This window comes from Piliocolobus tephrosceles, chromosome 3, assembly GCF_002776525.5.
Source record: "Piliocolobus tephrosceles isolate RC106 chromosome 3, ASM277652v3, whole genome shotgun sequence".
Taxonomy (NCBI): Eukaryota; Metazoa; Chordata; class Mammalia; order Primates; family Cercopithecidae; genus Piliocolobus; species Piliocolobus tephrosceles.
Genome location: NC_045436.1, coordinates 165,278,628 through 165,304,912, shown reverse-complemented (window position 1 = coordinate 165,304,912; position 26,285 = coordinate 165,278,628). Strand labels below are relative to the sequence as shown.

The 26,285-nt window shown below is 36.1% G+C and overlaps 1 protein-coding gene across 4 annotated transcripts in view; it reads left to right on the top strand.

Annotated features, from left to right (window-relative positions):
* The window catches only part of SLIT2 (slit guidance ligand 2), a 368,029-nt gene that overhangs the window by 269,707 nt on the left and 72,037 nt on the right, over nucleotides 1-26,285 (top strand). For 2 of the 4 annotated variants that reach the window (XM_023206991.2, XM_023206990.2), the window contains 10 exons: nucleotides 2,320-2,463; nucleotides 2,574-2,737; nucleotides 3,727-3,750; nucleotides 7,218-7,368; nucleotides 10,216-10,290; nucleotides 11,835-11,978; nucleotides 17,941-18,084; nucleotides 19,940-20,106; nucleotides 20,982-21,114; nucleotides 24,487-24,555. In XM_023206991.2, coding sequence (XP_023062759.1) covers nucleotides 2,320-2,463; nucleotides 2,574-2,737; nucleotides 3,727-3,750; nucleotides 7,218-7,368; nucleotides 10,216-10,290; nucleotides 11,835-11,978; nucleotides 17,941-18,084; nucleotides 19,940-20,106; nucleotides 20,982-21,114; nucleotides 24,487-24,555 — 1,215 coding nt within the window. The remainder of the gene's footprint in view (nucleotides 1-2,319; nucleotides 2,464-2,573; nucleotides 2,738-3,726; nucleotides 3,751-7,217; nucleotides 7,369-10,215; nucleotides 10,291-11,834; nucleotides 11,979-17,940; nucleotides 18,085-19,939; nucleotides 20,107-20,981; nucleotides 21,115-24,486; nucleotides 24,556-26,285) is intronic. The other 2 variants (XM_023206993.2, XM_023206992.2) reach the window with 1 other exon arrangement.

Genomic DNA, 26,285 nt, shown 5'->3' with positions numbered 1-26,285 from the left:
TGGGCCACACTGAGTTAAAGTGAGTACAAACTGCACAGATGCAAGATGATGCAAAACGACATCTTTCAGTTTCTTCAGGCTCCACACAATCTCATTGTCCTCGTTTGCTCTCTAACTGCTTTATTCAATTAGATTATTAATTAACGAACAGGTCAGCATTACTCTCCTCCCAGGGAGGAGAGGTATGGAGTTAAGCAGCCCCTGTCACCCACCATTTCTTGAAAGCTTTTAAGAAGGTATTACATATACCAGAGGGAAGATGAAAACTTCAGTTCCTGCCGGGGAATCAAAGAGTACAGCCAATTGAATCACCGTGAGAAAGTCATCACTTTGCATGTTGCTGATGTAGCACCTTTAAAAAAATCAAGCAAAACAGAAATACCCCATGTTAACATAGAGATCGTTTTATTGCCAAAGGAGAAAATATTTTTAGTATGTTAGATAACGAGGCATAGCCAAACCACATGACACATATTTTTTGAGCTGTTACATATTTGTTAAAAGTTCTAAGTATCAAAGCACTGAACTAAATATAGCTAGATATAGCTTGATGCTATATCCAGTATTGTCTACAGTTTCTCCCTCTTAAAAGGCAGGAATTAAAAAAAAAAATTTCTCCATCCCCATGGAGAAAAATATTCTATGTCTCCTTCTATAAGAACATGCTTCAGACCATCGCCAATGGGATCTTTTCACCTCTCCGGGGCCATTCAAACTATGTATGTGTAAGTTATTTGGATCACATTTGATGACATTGTTTCCACTCTGAATGCAAGAGTTGAGTCCATTGCAAGTCACCTATAAAACTGTACTGTATGTGTTTCCAAAAGCATTTGGCCCAGAACCCCTTTATTTGTGACTGCCATCTCAAGTGGCCAGCAGATTATCTCCATACCAACCCTATTGAGACCAGTGATGCCTGTTGGGGATGGAGAAAAATAGTATTTTTTTTTACAATTGTCCTTCCTGAAGAGGGAGAAACTGTCATTGGCCAAATAAGCAGGTCTGCATAAAACAGGTGACAAGACTGCATAGCATGGAATGACATTCTGAGGAACCCAGCGGGAGGAGTACTTTGTTGGGTGGAAGTTGAGTTCAGAAGGTGGTTGAGGAAAGTAGAGAGCAGAGTACATGCTGAAGAATAAACCTAAGCTCACACACAGTCACATCCACAAGCATGATGCTTGCCAAAGTATAATCCATAAACCACAGTTCCACAGAATATTGATATAGTATATAGGGGGTAAAAAGGAGTTTGTGGTGAATTGTGTTAAAAAGTTAAACAGGTATTTATAATATAAGACTACAGCCTATACTAATGTATGTGTGACTCTCCAAGAGGGTTGTAAAGTATTCACTCAAAAACCAATATTTCTTGAGCTCCCAGTATGTGCTGGGCAGCTAGGAAAGGAGGGGAAATGAAATAGACATATGGATGATTTACTGTGGGGTAGGGAGGCATATAGATGACAGTCAGCAGTAACATAATAAGTTGTGTATAGCAGAAAAAAATATATATATATACTTTAGAAAATAGAAAAGGTAGATCAAAGCAAAAGGAATCGAGAGTACTAGGGGTTGGGAAGGTGTCAAAGACAGCCTGCATGTATTAAGGAGTGGGGTCCGGGAGGCCGGATTGAGAAGGCAATATTAGAGCAGGCTTGACATCTGGGAGATGAACATTTCAGACAGAGAATAGCAGAACCTGGTGTGTTTTAAAAAGAGCAAGGAGATTAGTGATTGGAGCTGAAACAGCCAGGAGGAGAGAACTGGGAAGATTGCAGAGTTCTGAAGAGTGAGCTACCGGACAGGCTGTCGTGACGACTTAGGCTTCTGCTCAGAGCCAATTGGGAGCTGTCATGTGGTTTTGAGCTAGGGGTGACATGATCTGTTCTATGTTTAGAAGGATCACACTAGCAACTGTTTTGAGAATAGCCTGAACTACTTTTCCACGGAGTGTCTTGAGGGATTAATAGTGTCTTAGGACATTTTTATGGTGTCCTTGCCAGTGGAGGCTGGGTCTCACCCATCTATGTGTACTATTCCACCCTTACATCTTCCAGAGGAAATGGTTAATAATTTGTAGTGAATACATGTATAAGTACCCCTAGATTTAGGTTCATTTGATCACATGACTTTTGCTTTATATGGTAAAACCCCACATCTCTAACCTCTAATTCCTAAATTATTAAAGTTAAAATGTTAGTGTTGAGGTTAAAGAAATATATTTCATGGCTGGATTTTCTTAAAAAGCACAAAATCTTGCAGGTGAGTTAGTGAGATGCTACACTTTAATTCTACAACTCTTTAATCTAACAGATTATTGAATGCCAACAAGATAAACTGCCTTCGGGTAGATGCTTTTCAGGATCTCCACAACTTGAACCTTCTCTCCCTATATGACAACAAGCTTCAGACCATCGCCAAGGGGACCTTTTCACCTCTTCGGGCCATTCAAACTATGTATGTATAAGTGATTTGGATCACATTTGATGACATTGTTTCCACTCTGAATGTAAGAGTTGAGTCCCTTGCAAGTCATCTATAAAACTGTTCTGTATGTGTTTCCAAAGGCATTTGGCCCAGAACCCGTTTATTTGTGACTGCCATCTCAAGTGGCTAGCGGATTATCTCCATACCAACCCAATTGAGACCAGTGGTGCCCGTTGCACCAGCCCCCGCCGCCTGGCAAACAAAAGAATTGGACAGATCAAAAGCAAGAAATTCCGTTGTTCAGGTAATTTCTTCACGTGTTAATTTCCCCTGTGACCAACAGCAATGGTTACATGAGACCTAACAAAAGCAGCTGGCCTTCGGCTGATTAGTGAACACTGTAGAACCATATTTTTTTTTCTTCTGCCTATGAATAGCAAAATAAAGAGAACTGTAGACACAGTTCAAATAATACTTCTATAGGTAACATTTTAACACCACGGAGAGCAGAAGAAGTAGGCTATTGACCAAGTTAAAAAGAAGCCTAGATACCTCATAGTACCTTTCCAAAATTCACATTTAACAAGAGCCTTTTAGCTAACTGTGAATACCTTTGAAGTATGTTAAGTCTCATGTTCATTGTCTTGACCAGCCTCAAGTAATTAACTGTGTTTTCGTTTCTTCAGAAAGTGAATTGAGACTTGGTTACATGATTTGTTTGGGCTCAGAAGTCCAGGGGCACCGGGAAGGACTACAGATCCCTTGCTTCTTACTCTGAATGCACTTCCTCAGTTTGCATTCTCTTATTTTGCATAGAACTGTGAGGATGCATTTTTTCCAAAAGCCTTTTTTTTTTTTTTAGATATTTTGGGAATATTGCATTTATTTGTAAAAAGCTAAATATGAATACATTGTATTGATATTAAATGGAAGGTTTCCATCATTCAAATTTACTATTTGCTTTGATATAATATTTTCCTTTTTTTTTTTTTTTTGATAGAATACATTATATGTCTGTTTGGTTGTATGCTACCTAACTATTCCAGGGGTATTTCACATTCGGCAGTTAAGTTCATACTAAAAAGCTAATATAAGGACCAAGCTGGTTATTGTCCATAATTATAGATGCATTTACTACTCACTGTACATTATTATACATCAGTCACAGCTGTGAATATACATTTTTCACTTAATTGTAATAACTTTAGTCCATTCTTAATCTAATATAACTCATATCTCTGCTTGCTGACATTCAGGTGCATCTTCTATTTTTTTTTCTCTTTTTTTATTTAGCTAAAGAACAGTATTTCATTCCAGGTAGGTTTTGCTTGGTAGTAGGACTAACTACAGACACCCTTTCCTCACCTTATAAAATATAGCTTCTAAAACTGATATGCATGCTTCTGAAAGTACAGTGGATACTCTATAGATAGATTGACTTATGCGTATATCACTTGTAGCTGTTTCCTGAAAACCTGACCTTTGCATGCAGCTTCTGATGTTAAACATATATATTATTAAACTCCACCTTTTCTTCTCTCTCTTTTACTTTGGCGCATTATCTAAAATTCCTCACAGTAGCTAAAATGTTTGAAGCTATGGCTTTCTACTTACATCATTTTCTCTCCATACATTGTATATCTGATCTTCCAACCTGTTTTTAAAATATAGCTAATTGAGCTGGTTTTAAAGACAGAGATCTTTCCGATGTCAAAGAGCTAGTTCTACATGAAATCAGTTACAGACACACAGAATTTCATTTTCCACCATGAGACTTACTTTTTTATAGATTCTTATGTTTAAAAACTGTTCTTATTGCTTTACTTTTGCTTCACTGTAGAAAAACAGCAGCTTCCTGCTGATTTATATGCAGTTGTTTCTTATTGGTTTATGACTTTTCATTCTTCTATATCCGGAATTACAATATAAGTCCGTAAAAAGAACATTGATGTCTGATGTGAAAGCATCAGAAGTTCATGGTCTCAAAATGCCTTGAGTAATTTAGGCAGATGGATAGAATGTGTCTAAGAAAAGTAATCGCAATCTTTTACCACTTCAATCTTAACACTATCAAGACTGATGATTCTAGAACTAGCTCTTTAAAATACGTTTCTTTACTTATTTTTCCTTGCCTGCCAATTGTGTAAAATGCCTCTTGACTTGTTTGTTTTAAACCATTATGTTAAGTATTGATTGGCCACATTCACCATCTCTTGGGTATATTCTTGACTATAAAATATTTTAAGAGCTACAGATGAAAAGATATTTCTACAGCGTTAGTGTACAGTGTTAGTCTACCTTTCCATATTTTCTAAAGAAGAACTCTGGGTTTAGTCTCTATTTTAAAGAGATATTTGTTGCTTGCCATTATTGAATTACAATTTGGATAATTTTATGGATTTAGTAGATTTGGTTATATGACTTATTTTGAGCTTGAATGATCAGTAGCATTGTATGTATTATACTGGCTGCGTAACAAGTAACATGTTGAAAAGAACAGTTGATTGGCCTTCACTGACAATGTTTAATATTAATTACTTTACCCAATTAAGTGGAAAATTATCTGATAGCTATTATTTAACCAGAAAAAGCCATATTCTAAACACCAGATGACCTATTGAATAAAACATTAATATGATTTAAATCCTAAAATTATGGCAGTAATGTAATTGGTACCAAATTATTTAAACTATTTCATTTAAATACAGTTAATTAATAATTTATAAGTTTAATATTTCCAATTCACTAAATAAAGAACAAAAGTGAGGTTGTTTTCATATATTCTGATACAGTTTTTCCCTGTTACTGACAGCAGCCAAATTAGGGTTTGGAAATTATCTTTTATATCAAATATCATGTCTTAACTTTCAAGTTTTGATAATTTAATTTACATTATTTAAACATAATAGTTGTAGAAGCCAGGCCTCAAAAGGATCATTTGGGCCTCCTTCCCTTTCTTCCAAAAATTTTAATTAAAATTTGAGTCCACCTAAAAAGCCACCATAAAATAAGCATTATTACTATTCCATTGAATGCAGACTATTTGAATTGCAAGATACCCAGTGTACCTGTCATTTAGAGTTTGTGCACTCTTACTTCATTTTGGAGTGAAGCTTAAATCATAAGGTACCAGATCCTCAATAAATACTGTGGCATTAACTGCCAAATGTAATGAAACCGTTATATTCACCATTGCAAACTTCTTATGAAATTCTGATTCCATTTCCACTAAGAAACATTATTTATAAGTTGAAAAGATCATTAAAAAGTGTACATCACAACATAAGGATTAATCCAAATGTTCTAATGATTGTCCTTGAGGATCTCCATGATTAGTTTTTCATTCACTTTTACGTGTGGACCTCCCTACTACCATTTTATATGGCACTCTACATATGACAGTGATAAAAGAAAATCTGTCTTGAGGGAGTTCATCTTTTAAAGGAATCGAGAACTTAATTTGCACTATGTATCTTTTATTACATTGGTTTTCTTGTGAGACCACCGTGCTTCAAAATATTATTTATAAAATTTTACAAAGCATGACAATTCCCATCACATCATGCTATTTTTTCAATAATTACCATAATAAAGAAGAAAGAGAGCTTAGTTTTATAAATATGTATATTAATCTTAATTGGGATTACTCTTTCTTTCCTTCTTGGTGATCTTTACTTTTGCAGGAATTCACCATTTTGGCTGTAAGTAAAAGTGTCTAATCTGAAACATAATACCCTCCCTTTTCAATCCTGATGTACCTTCTTCTAGTCTTGGTCTTTGGCACCTTTTTTTCAAGAAGAAACCACAGATCCTTTGAGCTTCTCTGTTGTCCTTGTAGCTCACCTTCAACTTCTTCCTGGATGTTGTTCCTGAAAGCTGTTGTTTCCATTCTGCAGTTCTGAGGAACGGTGGAGGCACCTTTTCCGTATAGCCCCTTCTTTGTGTTTCCAGGAAATCTTCGGTAGTAATACTCTTACTATGGTCATAAACATTCTGCGGGAAGAATGCATGTCATGTAAACAGTATTACATTTCCAGAACGCCTGTAGCTTTTCTCCTCCTTCCTTCCATTTTCCTCTTGGTCTTACCTTTGGCCTAGTGGTTGGTGTAGTGACAATGTAGCGAGATTTTCTGTTGTGCTTGATCTAACCATGTGGTTGCGAGGTATGAGTAAAACATGGTTCCGTCAAGCACCATGGAACGTCACGCAGCTTTCTACAGCATGGCAAGCTGCTGAGGCTTAAATCAGGATTTACCTGTCTCTTTCTACAAAATCAAAATGAAAAAAAGAGGGCTTTTTAGGCATCTCCGAGATTATGTGAGAGGGAGAGAATAGTAAAAAGTCCATAGAAAATTTAAAAGCCTGAGTATATCTATTTGCCTTGAAAGCCCTAATTTACAATGATATATAGGATCATGTTTATTACTGGATATATTTTCAATTCTTGACTCAGAGAAAAAAAATAAACTTTTTAATAATTAATATCCATTGTGTGACTAGCTGTGAAATAGGCTAGAATGGCTCAGAATTGGATCAGCAGAAAGTACAGCTGTGAAAAGCTCAACTTTATTAATGTTTTCCTGTCATGTGAATCTGGTCACTCTTTTTTCCAGAAAATTCCAAGCCTTTCTTTTAACCTTTCTCCTGACATCCATTGACCAAAATACCCCAAGTTGTCTCCCTGCTACATAATCTATAGTTATCTTACGTTTTTCTTCCTACAAACTAATAAATATTCTAACCTTTAGACTCAGTATCTTTTTTTTGGTTTGAATTCTCAATAGGTACAGAAGATTATCGATCAAAATTAAGTGGAGACTGCTTTGCGGATTTGGCTTGCCCTGAAAAGTGTCGCTGTGAAGGAACCACAGTAGATTGCTCTAATCAAAAACTCAACAAAATCCCAGAGCACATTCCCCAGTACACTGCAGAGTTGTAAGTTCATCCGCCAACAAAATTCTGGTTGGGAAGGAGGGAATGAAAGCATTAAAGCATAGGAATGTTTGTCTTGCCGTTTTTATTATTAATAATTATGTTAATTTTAATTAATACACATTACATTGGCATAACTCTTCTTAGTACAAGAATATGTTAGAGGCTACCTTTGTTCATCTTTCTAGCCAACCATACAGTTGAGTACAGAACTAATTTATCTCTCAAAATTCAGTAAGCACTTCATACTAATACCAATGGTGTTTATTTGATGCTTATTTATTGGATATTATTTATTCCCAAACAATTTTCTATGTACTTAGTTTTTTAACATATTTAATCCATATAGCAACTAAATAAAGTAGTTTGAGAGCCTCCATTTTCAATTTCTGTAAACGATAGATTCAAGGAGTCCATCTCACCTAATTTACTACTTCATTGACTTGCGGGTGGAAGGATTCAGTCGTCAGGTATTAAAGTAGAAAGGATAACTTTTTCTGAACAATGGAAGAAAAGCTGAAAAGGCAGAATATGATGGCATTTACACTTAACAGCCTTAACACAGAACCTTGTACATACTAAGTACTAGAATGTTGGTTGGAGCACTCACAGATTCTATGCGCATGCATGGTTTGCCTTTACTGACTTTATTTATAAAAAGATGACCTTTAACGTTAGTGTTCTAACAATTCAAGAAAAAAACTAACGAAACCTCATCATTCTCTCAACATGTTAGCCATGTTTATGGATAGCAACATCTGGTATTTGTCATTTACTGCTTTGCAAAGTTCGTTGTCTATTTGTTTGTATATAATCCTTCTGTCTTTAACTAGATTATAGCTCCTTGATGACAGGGATTGTGTGTTATTATCTCCCACTGTGCCTGTACTCATGCCAGTACTTAATTAATTTTTAGCAATTTGAATAACTAAAAATAAAGTAATGCCTTTCAAAGACTTGACAGAAACCAACTATCTTGTAGTGATTTTTTTTTTTGTACTCCTGTTAGTTAATGAAGCTATTTCACAGCTCCAGGAATTTTAGAAATGCATGGAGACCATGCAACCAAGGCCCTGAACTTTATTTTTTTACAGTTATATAGGGATTTATGCTTATTACCTATAATACTACAAACAAGTGATATCTTCCAGCACAATAGCACTTTTTTTTTTTTTTTTTTTTTTTTTTGAGAGAGGGTCTCAGTCTCTTGCCCAGGCAGGAGTGCAGTGTCACCATCACAGCTCCCTTAGCCTTGGCCTCCTGGGTGCAAGGGATCCTCCCACCTCAGTCCCCCATCCCCATCCCCCCAAGAATCTGGGACCTCAGGCATGCACTACCATGCCCAGCTAATTTTTGTGTTTTTTGTAGAGGTGGGATGTTGCCCTATTGCCCAGGCTTGTCTTGAACGCCTGAGCACAAGCAATCCTCCTGTCTCTGCCTCCCAAAGTGCCAGGGTTATAGGCATGAGACACTGCCCCCGGCCTAGCACTTTAAATAAGTTTGTTTGTCATGGAAGAATTATAGTGGAAACAAGCCTCCAATTTAGACTTCAGCAAATGTGTGTAATGTAAGAGATTTATAATTTTTTAAATTATACAATAAAATCAGTACTGAGAAGAAAATATTTGCAAATCATGTATCTAATAAGACACATTCACAATATATGAAGAACTCTTATAATTTAGATTAAAATATATTTTACTCAGCTAATGAATGGTTAAATTATTCATATTGACCTTTCTCCAAAGAACATATACAAATGTCCAATAAACACATGAAAAACTGCTCAATATCATTAGTTATTAGAGAAATTCCAATCAAAACCACAATGAGATACCATTTTAGACCCACTGGAATGGCTAAAAAAAAAAAAAGGGAGAGCAACATAGTGGAAGAAATTGAAACCTTTATACATCACTAGTCTATGGAAATCTGTTTTGCTATTTCTCAAAGAGTTCATCACAGATTTACCATGTGATCCAGCAATGCCACTCCTATGTATATGTCGAAAAAATGACAACATATATCCAGGCAGAAACATGCACATCATGTTCACAGCAGCATTATTTATAGCTGTCAAAGAATGGAAGCAACACAAATGCCTCCTAACTGATAAATGGATAAACAAATGTGTCATGCCTGTGTAATGAAATATCATTGAGTCTTAAAAAATAATGAAGCACTGCCATATGCTACAACAGGAACAAGACATATAAAGCAAAAGAAACCAGACAGAAAAGGCTACATCTTACGTGATTCCATTTATACAAAAAGTAACCTGGTGGTTGCCAAGGACTGTAGGGGAATAGCCACCGGGAGTGACTGGTAATAAGTATGGGGTTTCTTTCTGGGGGTAATGAAATGTTCTGGAATTAGAGAGCAAAGATGGTTGCACAATTTTGTGAATATACTAAAAACTACTGAATTGTACACTTTAAAAGGGTAAATGTTCTAGCATGTGAATCGCATTCTAATAAAGCTGTAATTTTTGTTCCAATTGTGAAGAAAACAATTAGGGAAACAACAGTCTAAAAATCCTTTTTAGTGGGGACGATAGTGGAAAAAATTGGAGAAAATTTGTTCTAGAGATTGCTGAGAGCTGGTTTTGATCTTTGATTTTTTCTTTTGTTACTGTGTTAAAAAAAAAACTTCCTAACATTTTATTTTGATTAAAATTTGAATAAAATGAGAAAAAACATCAGTATGTTCCACAAATCTTCTGTGATATATGTATTTCCTTTTATTTTCCTGGTGTCATTCAATAATGTTAGAATTCATTTTGAGAAATCAAATTTAATGCTCTCCTAACTATTGGTAATAAAACTTCTCTATTCCTTCCTTTTTCTTCAGGCGTCTCAATAATAATGAATTTACCGTGTTGGAAGCCACAGGAATCTTTAAGAAACTTCCTCAATTACGTAAAATGTAAGTCACTTGTTAGCTATATATTTTTTTTAATTTCCGTAGCATTTTGTTGTGTTCGTTTTCTTAAGTTAAGTTTCTTAGAAAATTAGAAAATATTAAAAATCCTGGGAAGTTTCCCTATGATGGCGACCTGTGACATGAATTCAGGGTAAACTCTGTGAGAACTTTCCTGTGTATTCAACAGTGTCAATCACATTTTCTGTAGCAGAGCCTAAGCATCTGACTTTAACTCAGACAGCTGGTCTGTTATGTGGCCATAGCAGGAATCCAGCAATCTAAGCACATTAAAGTGGGTTCAGTAAGGTTTTGTAACTTCCTTTACTATTCCTCAAACCATGCTGTTATTTCTTTTTCATGTCAACTATTGGACTTTTTTGCTTCATTAAAGTTTCATTAGAAGATACTCAAAATTAATGATTGGTAAACTGGCTCGATAGCTCATCTGTGTTACTACATGTCCACAACTCATATTTTAAAATAAGTTCATAAGCTCAGCAGTTTCAGCCGCACTCAGTGGGTTACTCCATGCCCCTAGGGAGGTGTGAGGGAGAGACAGGACATAGGTCAATAGCATGGGACCAGTGGAGCACCCTCACACATGCAGAAAAATCAGCAGGAGGAAAGAAGCATCGACTCACTTTAACTGTGTGTCCACATATGTAACTGGCCCATAGTCACATAGACTGTAAGTTACAGAGCAGACTACTTGTACAGTTGGCATCCATATTAGGCTACCTCGCAAATGGTTTCTGATATCTTAATTGCCCTCCTTTTTCACTGTTATGAAGTGCACTTTCTTTTTAGCTATAAGATGATTTTCCATGAAACAAATATTTATTAAGAAGCTACTGTGTACAATTCTCTCGGAGAAATTAAAATATGCATAAAAATGATCCTTGTTTGGGGGACACTCCTGTTCTTGGAGTGATTGATCAGTCAGAAAGAGAAAGAAAAATCCTTTAGAAAGTTAACCTCAACTAGATACTCTTGCCTTCTGGCAAGCATTGTAGTAGTTGGTATCATACATAATACTGACAATTAATTTGGTTGTTTCAACACATTATTACATGAGAAGTTATTCTGGGAATAAACCCATATTCAAATACATTTCTGATGCTATATATAGAACACTAACAAATTTTAGCCCTTCTGTCTCTACCCAGTTGTCTTCTTTTAGTCATTAATTCATTTGACAATTTTAATCAGGGATATTTTTTTGAAAAGTTTCTTGTTGGGTTTTATAGATGGCGTAAAGGTTTGTGTAACCCAGTAACTGACCTCAAGAATTTTATACTCCTGGGGACCTTTGGAGAGTTTGACATGAGTCACGCTGGCATTTTTTACCATAGACATTCCCTCCCTCTTATTATTATTGTCCCTTTGTCTTGATGGTGTAGAGAAGTGGAATCTTTTCAGAGCCCTGGCAGTGCTGGGCAGTGAAAAGTTGGAAGACTTGGATCATTACAAGAAAATGATCAACTATGTTTCAATTCCCTCCTTATTAGAAATTGTTTAAAATCTTTGTTCCAATAATTTTTATTTAGAAACTTTAGCAACAATAAGATCACAGATATTGAGGAGGGAGCATTTGAAGGAGCATCTGGTGTAAATGAAATACTTCTCACAAGTAATCGTTTGGAAAATGTGCAGCATAAGATGTTCAAGGGATTGGAAAGCCTCAAAACTTTGTAAGTATTTGTACTTGCATTGCAGTTCTTCTACCAAAGGATTGCAGCTCATTGTTCATTATAATCCTGGGAGAGAGAAACACCTCCTACTTTTACCCACCCCACTCCCTCTATCTCTTTCACATTCTCTGTGTTACGCGCGCACACACACACACACACACACACACACAAACACACACAAACACATATTGTGAATGCAAATGGTCCCTTACCCCAATATTCCGACTTTCGATGTGTGTTACACACACACATACACACTCACGTATTGTGAATGCAAATGGTCCCTTACCCCAATATCCCTGCTTTGTTGTGTGTTACACACACACACATCACATATATTGTGAATGCAAATGGTCCCTTACCCCAATATCCCTGCCTTTGAGTGTGTCACATACACACACACACACACATATTGTGAATGCAAATGATCCCTTACCCCAATATCCCTGCCTTTGATGTATGTTACACACACACACACACACACACACACACACGTATCGTGAATACAAATGGTCCCTTACCCCAATATTCCTGCCTTCAATGTGTTGATAGCAGATGATCAGGGGCATTCCTCATGGCTGCTGTCTCCTCTACAAAATAGATCATCCTTGCTCCAGTGCTTATATGGATCTGACTACCTTGTTGTGCCTCAAAATGGTGATTTTATTTCCTTGTCGTCAAACACCTCTCTATACTATACTTCCTCTTGGCCCAATTACTGTAAGCTTTAGAATCTCCTTGAATCTCTGCAGTAGAATAATTCTAACAGCTTATCTGGAGACTACTGTTTTGTTTTTGTTTTTTTGCCCCTGCAAGGTTAGTGTAAAAGAAAGACAGGCTGGTGATATATCTTTCACTATTTTTTCAAAGAAAACATGCTAAGAGTTATGTCTACTTCCTCAGGGGTAGGGAGTTTGGGGGAAAAATTATATATGTTTCCAAAGGATTGTTGTCCAAGAAATATGGGGATTAGATTGAGATATTTCAATCAAAAGTACTTACAACAATTTTGTATTACTTGAATTTTTCACACTGCATACACACACACATATACACACATATATATTATTTCTATATAGTATATAATTATGTTTGACAAAAGTGGTAGCCTGAAAATTGGAAGAGAGACAAACCAAACTCTGAAAGCTTTAGAAGGCAGAAAGGAAAATATTCGTAACCAGGAAGCAGTCCTTGCTGACTGTAGTGGGGAGTCTGTCTCGCCCAAACACACGACCCTGCCCCGCGCAGTCTGTGAGAGCCATGTACGACCAGTGGGCTGATGGCTGAGTCCATTGTCTGCTCTTTATCAGATACAGAGCGAGAAGGGCATTCCCACAGCCAGTGAGATGTGTTTATAGAATCCCTGATTCAAATCCCACCCCCAAAGCCCTCCCTGCACCTAAGAGCAGAAGTGCGTTCTTTGAGTTTTGCTGGGATAGCCTGAAACCTGACCACCCAGCAGGACCAGTCTGGGACCTGCTGACCCATCCCAAGGGCTAACTTGGTGCCCTTTCAAAATGATAGGCAAACGTTCACTCAGCCTTGTGATGAAAGAGATACTGAGGGCCGGGCGCGGTGGCTCGTGCCTGTAATCCCAGCACTTTGGGAGGCCGAGGTGGGCAGATCACGAGGTCAGGAGTTCGAGACCAGCCTGGCCAATATGATGAGACCTGGTCTTTACTAAAAATATGAAAATTAGCCAGGCATGGTGGTACGTGTCTGTAGTCCCAGCTACTCGGGAGGCTGAGGCAGAAGAATCGCTTGAACCCAGGAGGTGGAGGTTGCAGTGAGCTGAGATTGTGCCACTGCACTCCAGCGTGGGTGACGTAATGAGATTCTGTCTAAAAAAAAAAAAAGAGAGAGAGAGAGAGAGATACTGAGGAATGTGTAGGAAGAGGATAGAAAAGAGACCACAGGTGGCTGCATCTAACCTTTTCCAGAGTTGTCTCAGGTAAAATACAAATATTGCAACAAGCAGAAGGCTCCCTTTTCAAACAGCAGTTAAAGGACTGTTTCTTGATACTGGAACTTCTCCTGGCAGAGAAGTACCTTGGAGTGGGAGGAAGGCAGTAGGCTGTAACTACACCTGGACACATCTGTTCAGGCTGCCGTAATGAGCTTCCACAGACTGAGTAGCTTACACAACAGAAATTGATTTTCTCATCATTCTGGAGGCTAGAAGTTCAAGACGGAGGTGCTGACAGGGTGAGTTTCTGATGAGGCCTCGCTTCTGGGCTTGTAGACAGTCACCTTCTCACTGTTTCTTCAAATGAGTTTTCTTCTGTCTGCTCATAGGAAGAGATAGTGAGCTGCCTGGTATCATCGTTTTCTTCTTGTAAGGATGGCAGTCCATCAGTATGGGACCCCACTCTTATAATCTCACTCAGCCTTAATCACCTCCCTAAAGTCCCTCTTTCCAAATATAGTCATACGTATGTTCTGATAAATGTGTCATTGGGCAATGTTGCCGTTGTGTGAACATCCTAGAGTGGACTTACACAAACCTGGATAGTATGGCCTGCCACACACCTAGGCTATATGGCACAGCCTATTGCTCCTGGGCTGCAAACCTGTGCAGCATGTTACTCTACTGAATACTGCAGGCAACTGTTACTAACACAATGGAAAGTATTTGTGTATCTTAACATACCTAAACAGAAAAGTACAGTAAAAAATACGGTGCAAAATATTTAAAATACTACACCTGTATAGGGCGCTTAACAAGAATGGTGCTTGTAGAACTGGAAGTTTCTCTGGGTGAGTGAGTGAGTGAGTGGTGAGTGAACGTGAAGGCGTAGGACATTACTGTGCACTAACATAGGCTTTAAAAACAGTGTACACGGCCTGGAGCGGTGGCTCACACCTGTAATCCCAGCACTTTGGGAGGCCAAGGCGGCTGGATTACCTGAGGTCAGAAGTTCAGAACCAGCCTGACCAACATGGTGAAACCCCATCTCTACTAAAAAATACAAAATTAGCCAGGCATGGTGGCGGGCACCTGTAATCTCAGCTACTTGGGAGGCTGAGACAGAAGAATTGCTTGAACCCAGGAGGCAGAGGTTGCAGTGAGCAGAGATCGCACCACTGCACTCCAGCCTGGGTGACAAGAGAAACTCCACCCCCCCCCAAAAAAAAACACTGTACAACTGTACACTTAGGCTTCACTAAATTTATTTTTTAATATATTTCTTCAGTAATATATTAAAGTTAACTTACTGTAACTTTTTTACTTTATGAACTTTTTAATATTTTAACTTTTTTTACTCTTTTGTAATAACACTTAGCTTAAACCCAAACATTGTTCAGCTGTACACATGTTTTAATTCTTACATAAGAATTTTTTATTCTCTATTCTTTTCCTTATTCTTTTCTATTTTCTAAATTGTTTCATTTACTTACTTTTGCATTTTTAAACTATTTTGTTAAAAACTAAGAAACACATACATTAGCCTAGGCCTGCCCAGGGTCAGGATAATCAATATATCAATATTACTGTCTTCTCCCTCCACACCTTGTTGCCCTGGAAGGTCTTCAGGGGCAATTACATGCAAGGATAACATGTCATCTCCTAGGATAACAATGCCTTCTCCAGAAGGACCTGCCTAAGGCTGTTTTATAGTTAACTTTTGTTAATAAGTAGAAGTACACTCTAAAATCACAATTAATAGTATAGTATATACATAAATGAATAATATAGTTGCTTATTGTCATTATGGATTATTACGTGCTGTACGTAAGTGTTGTGCTATAATTTTATACAACTGGCAGCACAGTAGGTTTATTTACACCAGTAACACCATGAACATATGAGTAATGTGTTGGGCTATGACATTTGTGACGGTCATGACATCTCGAGGCAATAAGAAATTTTTAGCTCCCTTGCAATCTTATTGGACAACTTTTGTATAGCTCTGCTTGACCAAAATATTGAAATGTGGTGCGTGACTGTACAGTCACATTTGGGGCTTAGGGCTTCAAAATACAAATCTGAAGCGGATACAGTTCTATCTGTAACACCACCTCAGGGAACTTTTCAAAGTATTTCTTATTGTTTTGTTGTCCATTGACAGGACTCTCCCTGTGAAAAGTTATCTAAATTCCACTTTCTCCCTTCATTGTATTTCTATGGATGTTTTTGAAGTGCTTACGTTTTAGCACCTGAGACCGATATTAACTGACTCTCTCCTTAATCTGGTTATGTTCCAACAAGCATCGTAGAGCAGTTTAGAACCACACTCAGGGTAGTCAAAATCCTAGAATAGTTTTATCTGAACATACCTATTCTTGGTATCTTTTGTCTTGGAGCTATGAAGATTTTGAGAGCACATTTCCATTCCCCTAGGCTTCTTAACCCTAATAGGCCACTTATTAGTTCATATACATATTTCAGCCAATCATTGAATTCCTTGACATTACAGGTGAAATGTGTGCATATGTGTGCTTATGGATTTTTCTAGCAACAGAGATCAAACTTTTCTCTTTTTTTAATTTAATTTATTTTTTTTGAGACGGAGGCTCACTCTGTCGTCCAGGCTTGAGTGCAGTGGTATGGTCTTGGCTCACCGCAAGCTCTGCCTCCTGGGTTCACACCATTCTCCTGCCTCAGCCTCCAGAGTAGCTGGGACTACAGGCGCCCGCCACCACACCAGGCTAATTTTTTGGATTTTTAGTAGTAGTTTCACTGTGTTAGCCAGGATGGCCTCAATCTCCTGACCTTGTGATCCGCCCACCTCGGCCTCCCAAAGTGCTGGGATTACAGGCAGGAGCCACCGCACCTGGCCCTCAAACTTTTCTTCAACTTCCCCCAGGGACATGTGACTCCAGCAAGATTAAGACCCAGTGCTCTTCATCATTTATGACAAAGGAAAGCGCTGATAGGAATGCTTTTCTGTTGTGCTTTTGTTTTCTAAAATAAAACGATCCCTTCATAAGGAAAGCATCATCTTTTCTTCTTATCTGTGACTTGGCAGAATGCTAACGTTTACATTTCTTATTTATTATGGGACAATCTAGAATTTTAAAGTGACACTTTGTTCTTTATTTTTATGTCTCTTTTTTACATTCTTCAATTTTTTTAGTAGCCAACTTATGTTTAGAAAAGTTAAGGAATAATTTAATTTTTCAGGAATTCTGAATATGATTTATGGCAACTATTCATATACTCATAACTATTTTCCCATGGGACTTTGAGCTTTTTGTTCAGTTTTTAAGCCAGACAAATAAATAATTGGCAAATAATTGATAATTGAGCCAAAACTTTAGCAGTAACAAGGAAATGACAATAGTGTTAACCCTATTAATGACAGTGACTTTAAAAAAAGTATTTTTTCATGGTAAACCTTTTTAAACTTTATTGTGGATATGGGATCTGTTACCGTTGCCTCTTTTTAAGTTCTCAACTTAAAACAATGAGCTAATTTTCATAAATAAAATGATTCGTGTAGTCTTTGTAGATATTCTATCCATTTTGGCTCCCCCAGCCCATGTTTGGCATTGACTCAGTATGGAAGTCCCTGAGATGCCCTCAGTTCTTCATCTGCAGTGGCTATTGATTCTTTTCCACCTCCCTTCTGTTCAGCCTCAAATGTAATACTACCCTGAATACACAAATCACAGGGCTCCAAGGACTCAGAGAGCTGTAGGTGAATTAGGACATCATGCAGTCATGCAAACATAATTGTAGCATCAAAGGAAAACATTCTGCCCTCATCGTGGGATGGTAAATCCATGCCTAGACTCACTGTGCCTTTTGTAACTGAGATTAATCATTGACAACTCAAAGCACTTTATTCTTGCAAGATATTCCCAGTATATATTCATAGCAATATCTAATAGCAAGAGAACATTTTTTAAAAGTAGTAATGAATGCTACATATTTGCAAGGATCATTTTGATCCTCAGATAGGCAAAATTGATTGCCTGACGCTTTGTCTCCATAACAATGTCCTTTTTTTCCCCTCAGGATGTTGAGAAGCAATCGAATAACCTGTGTGGGGAATGACAGTTTCATAGGACTCAGTTCTGTGCGTTTGCTTTCTTTGTATGATAATCAAATTACTACAGTTGCACCAGGGGCATTTGATACTCTCCATTCTTTATCTACTCTGTAAGTATGAAAAATAGCCTTTATGTATTACTTGAGCCATTTATTATATTTGTTAATGTATTTAATGTATTATTAAGCATTTCATTAAAATGTGATCAAGGGTTTAGGACTTAAAAAAGTGCAAACTTGTTCATGTCAAATTTATTTAAATTTTTTAAAAAATATTACCTACTATCTTACATTAAATTTTAACAAAAAAATATAGTATTGTTCAGTGAATCATTTTTCCTAGTGATATTATCAATGATGTAGCTTCATTCTAAATTTTAGAATTATTATAACTTGATAATGCTGCATATAAAAGAAATGTTACAGATTTTTGCCAGTGTTCTCACACTGGAGTATTTTCAGTATAAGTATTATAAAAAGAGAATGGATAGGGTTATTACCAACAAACTTGCTCGAAAAGATCAGCCAGGCACGGTGGCTCATGTCTGTAATTCCAGCACTTTGGGAGGCTGAGGCAGGCAGATTACTTGAGGTCAGGAGTTCGAGACCAGCCTGGCCAACATGGCGAATCCCTGTCTTTACTAAAAATACAAAAAAATTAGCCGGGCATGGTCACACGTGCCTGTAGTCCCAGCTACTCAGGAGGGTGAGGCAGGAGAATTGCTTGAACCGGGGAGGCAGAGATGGCATTGATCCGGGATCACGTCACTGCACTCCAGCCTGTGTGACAGAGCGAGACTCCATCTCAAGGAAAAAAAAAACAAAGAATCATTCGAAATGACAGGAGATATATTAGGATAACCAGATCAAAAATAAAAGCTGTTTACTAGAGGGCATCTACTATGATATTAACAAAATATTGAAGAAATAGGTTGAGCTGATCCAAGAGATTATTTTATGTAGACAGCTTAAAAATAAAGAGTGTGTGTAGGCCTATAGACAGAATTCAAGAAATTTAAATAAATAAATAAATAAAATGTAAAAGTAAAAAAAGCCACACACCTCCAAACCATGTATTTCAGGTCTCTTATATGTCAGTATCTAAAAAGCAGCATTCGAAATTATTAATTATCTAACTGATAAGATTTCCCAGTAATGGTGGCATGCAAATATACTAATCTAACTTAAAAGGAGGGGAATAAAGATAGAGAAAAAAAGTTCATAGCTCAAGTCAGTGAAGAAATAATTTGAGAGAAGCATCCATCCGTCAGTAAAGTACTTAATCCTCTTTTTGCATAAAATGTGACATTTTACATCAAGTGACTAATTTGCGCATATTAAAGATGGCATGTTTATAAATAATGAGATTGTCAATAGGTTTATGCTGAAGTGGTGAGATGCCAAAAGTATTGAGATTTGTAGAAGTAAATTCATTTTTATAACTGGCATTTAATCAACTCAGCTGTCAGTTTAGATGGGAAACCTATTCTCTAAAGCAAATAAGAGATGGAAATCTTGAGATGACAAATTAATGAATTAGCTGTTGTCAGGTTAAACTCAATAATATAAGGTAATCAGCCTTCATCTTTATATTAAATTACTGCATTATCAGTGTGAAGTTTGACAGCAAGTCAGATTTCTGACAAGTTTAAATTATTTCTAAATGAAATATCTATCAGGATCCACTGTGTAAGCCTTACCTTATTTTTTGCATGAAATCATGTGAAGAATTACCTTATGTAAAAGTGTTGTTACTGTTTAAGTTCCAAACATAATAATTTTAGCAAAAAAAAAAATTGCATCTCATATACTGCATGTGATTCTGAGTATGAATGGGGGTCTGCGAATACAAAGAAGAAGGAATCGTTACCGGTGGAAATAGCGTGGAGAAGGGTAGCTGGGGTTTTGAGAATGAAGAAGATGAAACCCCAAACTAAACCTTGCATTGTTTGCCTGTGGCTCTTAGAAACCTCTTGGCCAATCCTTTTAACTGTAACTGCTACCTGGCTTGGTTGGGAGAGTGGCTCAGGAAGAAGAGAATTGTCACGGGAAATCCTCGATGTCAAAAACCATACTTCCTAAAAGAAATACCCATCCAGGATGTAGCCATTCAGGACTTCACTTGTGATGACGGTAAGAAATCCTTGTCAACTCTTTGCTTGTCAGGCATTCGCATGCCCATTCGGATACAGCTTTGCACAAATCTACAGCATAATTCAGCTCAGCAAATAATGATCGAGTATCTTTTGCTTTGTTGTTTGGGTTTTGTTTTAGTACCGGGACACTTAACTTTCTCAGACTTGCCTTCCACATTTGAGTCTACTTGATTCGCATTTCTGAATGTTTTAGATTTTCTGGTTTCCAACTTGTGGTTGGACTTATTTATATAGCTTCATTTTAACTTTTCTTTATTACCCTAGGCATGTTTTTTAGTACCTACCATTTTCAAAGGAGAAAAGAAATTATCTTATAAAACAGAAGTTTAATAAACCTGACAAAAATACTAGTTGTCACTTTTCAATGCTCTTTCTATATCATCATGTTTGATTCTCATATAGCCCTATCAGGTACACAGAGCAGGTTCTATTATTGTCGCCAATGAACAGAGAGCTAATTTGAGCTTTATAAATGAGGGACCTAAACTTTTAAGTTAATATATTCTCTTTCATGTCTCTTCATATCTGTTTCCTTGCAGTTTCTCTATAATTCACTTTACATTTACGTATTCTAATTAAAAATATAATTTGTACAAATAACTATTCCAATTGTATTGGTAATTGTAATTACAATTTACAAATTATAAACCCTTTTCCAGAATTCTTCCCCAGGCGGTCTGAAAACAGCGCTATATAGAGCTTATAGTATCAATTTTTAAATACTGAATGTCCCATATATAAATGATTATATAGCTTAAGACTCTTGTGTTTGTTAATTTAAAGGCATAAAATCCCTTCTAGCACCTTCAAGACCACAAATCTGGGTTTTCCTGTATTTCCTCTGCAATTTAGGAAATGATGACAATAGTTGCTCCCCACTTTCTCGCTGTCCTACTGAATGTACCTGCTTGGATACAGTTGTCCGATGTAGCAACAAGGGTTTGAAGGTCTTGCCGAAAGGTATTCCAAGAGATGTCACAGAGTTGTAAGTAGAGCTTGTCTTTCTTTTCTTTTCTTTTTCCTTGATGATAAATGTTTCACACACGCAGAGGAATGGAGACCAAACAAAAATCTTTACAATCTTCTTTGCAAATCGTATTCTAAGGCCAGTTAATTATTATCCTGTAAAACAGTAAACAATGCAAAAGCTACTTTAGAGGCCCTTGGGAATTGTGTGTGTGTGTTTGTGTGTGTTTATGCTATAAGATTTCTCAGTGCCTTTACTATGCTAAGGTGTACTATGACTCTTCAAGAAACAATGGTAAAATATAAGGTATCTTTCACATTTATTTGTTCCTATACCCCTTTTCTCATGGAGCATCTTATAAGACTAATGGCCCATGGAATGCACTTTGGGAAATGCTTTATATTTAATTTATTTACAGTCTAGGATATTCTGTACAGGAAACTTTTTTTTGTACCTCTGTGACCCCTAGGAGGAAGTTTTACCATGTGGGATAAATAATTATCTGGTATATGGAAGAAACTAGCATCATCTCTTCCCTTAAGAAGAGATGCTGCTTTTGGTGGCTTGAATCAAAGTCCTTTAGATCCTAAAGGGTATAGGACCAATTATCCTTGACATTTTCATTACTGATATTTAACCACAAATTACATGGCCAATATATACACATCTTGACCTTCTGCACTGCCCACACTCCCTTGGCTGCCTCATGCTACACTTGCAGAATGGAATTCATTAGAGAATATGCTGCCAGAATAATGATGCTTCCATGCCCCATTCATTCCATTCCTTTGTCTGTAAACCAATGTCATATTCTGGATATGCTTGATCTGAATACAATTGAGTCACTTTGCCTCTGTTTATTTTTTATGTATATGGAACCATGGTTCAATCATAATTTAAACCCACATGTAATTTATGTGGATGTGTATCAGTTTGTGCAGGTGCACACACATATTCCAAATGAGCAGGTTTGACAAACTTTTGACAGTGTGTAACACAGGTAATGAGGTTCAAAAACATGTCATTTCAATTTTTAAGGATCTTATTTTCAAATCACGTGCAATTCTTTAAATCTTAAGTTTGATCCTGAATGGAACACTTAGAGGAAAAAGGCGCAATCTTAGCGCATGTGCACAGAACGTGCCTCTTAGATTTGAACGGCTGTTAAGTGTTCAGGTCCTCTCTCACTACCAATCACATTGGTTAATCAACTGGAAGGACTGTTTTTTTCATGTATATGTGTGTAATTGAATATTTAATTCTTAATGATTTTTTATTTCAGAAGATCACATAGGGATCTTCCGAAGCCCGGCTCTGTGGGAAGGCTAGATGCCTATAGAATCTTCCGTGTCCACAGGGCAGGGAACACACCGGGGTCTGTCATGGGGTAGAGGAATGGGGGAGGGATAGCGTTAGGAGAAATACCTAATGTAAATGACAAGTTAATGGGTGCAGCACACCAACATGCACATGGATACATATGCAACAAACCTGCATGTTGTGCACATTACTCTAGAACTTAAAATATAATAAAATAAATAAAAATAAAAATAAATAAATAAAACAGGAATAATTAAAAATTTTTAAAAATTAAAAAAAGAATATTCTGTGTCCAAAGCATTAATTTTAGGAGTACACTAATGAAGAACTTAACACTCAGACCACCTTTGATGCTAAATCCTTTTTTCTACTGTTTTAACTGTACTATGTATTGGTGCCTTTACTCTATTCCCATTAAAAAACTTTAAACATTTCTTACTAAGCTCCATTCGACATCCTGCTTGGTTTATGCCCTGTGCTATCTACATGCTACTTCAACTATTCAAAAAGTTGAATTTTCAATCTATTTTACTACAAATTATTAGAAGGTAGTCTTTTTTTCTAGAGAAAGTTTGTTATAGAGATGAGAAAAATATTAATTCATCTGTTGTGAATTCAAGTTTTACCCCCTAGAGAGCTTATTCTTGTAACCTTACCGAGTCAGCAGAATCCTTCTCAGCAGTAACATATATGCGTGTATTAGAAGAATTTCATATGTGTATCACATTAAATAATTAAAGACTTTGGCAAAAATTAGTATTATTGGTGGGCTAGTTTGAGCAAATGGTATCCATTATTTTTAATCAGTTCCATATAACTTCCCCCCTTAGATTATTTTACATATAAGCATTCATAGTGCACATTCTGAATCTTTTTGACCTTCCTCTGTTTTCTGGAATAAAGAGAGAGTGCTGAACTATATAGGGTGATGCTTCCCTCTAGTGGTATCAAGAAAAACTTAGGTAGAGGAAAGAAAACAATGGAGAGGGATCTAAGAAGAAATATCAAGTCAGAAAATTTAGGTAGACATGATGAGTCATAACATAGACCCAATTATTTATCAAACATTAAATATATTTTCTGATAACTGGTGCCTTTTATATCATTGTTTTTACTTTGAAATATTAGGAATAAGTTATTATCTTAGGCAACTTCTCAACTACTTCTATATCCAGAAAAAATACTAATGTCAACCTGAAATCTTGAAATGGACCACAACATTGGGGTAGGAAGGGCCACATGTTCAATGTCCCAGAAGTGTTTGTGTGCACATCTATAGTCAAATGGCCCCAGTTTCTGAAAGACATTTGTACCCTTCACCATCTATGTTCTAGGAAAAACAGCCTTGGAAGGAGATGAAATTTATTTTCCTTATTGTGACATCATAGATATAACTTCAAGCATTCAATTATCTTTGTGTCCTCCCAGTTAGCCCAAAGCCTATTTTCTGATTATTCTTCTGATTCTAATAAGAAGGGAAAGTTTACTTACATATGGCTATTGATTATTACTGTTACATATATATTTATACATTTGATCAATTTATATTCCATAAAATCTCCTAATGTTATCATCATAGCGGATATGTGTTGGTTAAAACTATTTTTAAACTTAAACCTAATATGTTCAAATCCCCAAATATGCCTTTAATGTGTCCATTGTTATTCACTAAGTGTATTGACACATATTAAGGCAGCGATGAGTGGTCTTGGCCACAGCAGCAAGGTTTTGTTAGTAGTTAATGAATTTCGTGGTATTGTGTCCACATAAACACAAGCAAACTGAAGGCTGACTAAAAATTTGGTTAATTGAATGAACCTCCTTGCTTGCACACAGATGGCTAAATGCCTTGTTAGATAAACCACAAAGAACTGGACTCATGGACAACTCTGCTTTTTTTTTTTTTCCTTTACTTCTTTTAAATAATAATCCATGCTTGGAACACAACACCTTAAAACAAAAATTGCCAAGGGGTTCCTTGCTTCAGTTAAGACTGAAGTACTGTTTACTTATTTTATGCAAGGCCACTATTAACTTTGCAAGAAGATAATATTGTTCCCTTGTTTTTAGGTATCTGGATGGAAACCAATTTACACTGGTTCCCAAGGAACTCTCCAACTACAAACATTTAACACTTATGTGAGTAACATATTGCACTTTTCTTTGACTTACTCTATTTCCAGAAAATGGGGATGGCAAGGGACGGAAGATTTAATGAACCTTTCAGATAATATAAATCATTCACAGTTAGATGCTTCCCTCCTTGCTCATTGTGGTTCTGGACCACTGGCTACATCTTCATTGACTATCAATCAGGCGATGGAATGTCATAGCAAGATGTCCTCCTTATTCAAAAAAACACAAATACAACGAAGTCTAAGTAGTCAGAGAATTATGAAAATGTGTAAACCTGCATACTTTTATTGATAGTGAATATGGGTTATTTTATGACAAACGAAGGAAAGATAGAAAGCGATGCCTTTATTCTTGACTTTAAGCAAAGATGGTAAGTGGTAATGACTTTCCCCAAAACATAAATTTAGTTTATTATATTTGTTTCTTATACAAAGCATTATTAAATAAGTTATGGGTTTCTAGTATAAAAATTTATTTTATAAAATCCATATATATTCATATAGTGTTTAAGTAAACTTGACAAAGATACTAACATTTTGAGTATAAATTTCAAAATTTTGATTTTTTAGCTTAAAATAGCATCTCTTTTTCATTAACGTAAACAACTTTTGACCACCCTTAAGTTGTGAATACAAAAAGATATTTAAATATACAAACATTTGATCTGGTTATATGCGCAATGCTTAAAAATTCATATAATCTTTTACATATAATACCATACTTTTAGAGTAGCCTTATTGGTAATTGAGAAAACTTTTCAGAACACAAAAAATCAGGAGAAAGATAGTAGGTATTAATTTCGAAAGTACCGTATCATTTGTTTAAGTCTATGTGATTTTAGAGTAAATATTACTAGCTTAAGAAGCAGATTACTAATATTCCTAGAATTAGGAGGTTTATTTCTAAGTGAATTCTAAAAATCTAAGTAGCAAAAAATGTTACATGTCCCAATGTAAACTAGGTACATTGAAGCTAGTTAAAATTGCTGCTGATCACATTCCTTGAAAGTATGGGTAAATCAAACACTTTATAGAAAATAAATAAGACTATTTAAATGACAAATGATTAACTAATGGGAAAAGATATCCTCTAAGATGTCTTGTTCTGCTTCTAGTTATTTATTTGATAGCAGCAAGAGCTGATTACATACATTTTGTTCTGTTAAATAAACCATTAAATTGCTGCAATTTCCAAAGGGTCACTTTAGCAGAATTGGCTCATTTGTGGGACAGCATGTGATTACTTTCAAGCCAGTTTGAAATGACAAATGAGGATTTGTGGATCCAAAAATGGTTTTACTAGTGACTCATTATACAACTCTAGGCAAGTTACTTCTGCTAATACAGATACTTTTATTTTTAAAATTTAGGATTAGTTCTTCAGCAGCTAAAAATATGAGTATAAAGCTCCTCTCAGATTCTTAACATTTTCACAATTTCATGGGTCCATTTTACTGACATTTTTATATTTTAATAAAGGAATAGATTATCCTCAGCTTTTCTGAATCTTCCATTTATTCATATATTTTACATTTTGCTTCAGAAAAAAATTAGTGAATACATGTAGTTATATATGGTGACTATATATTAGTATTATATGTCGTATATATACATTTTAATATATTTCTTACATATATAGTGTGTGTGTATATATATACACTATATATATAATGAGAATAAGATCAAGTTCATGATATGTAAATTACGACCCATAGTACAAACTATACATATAAA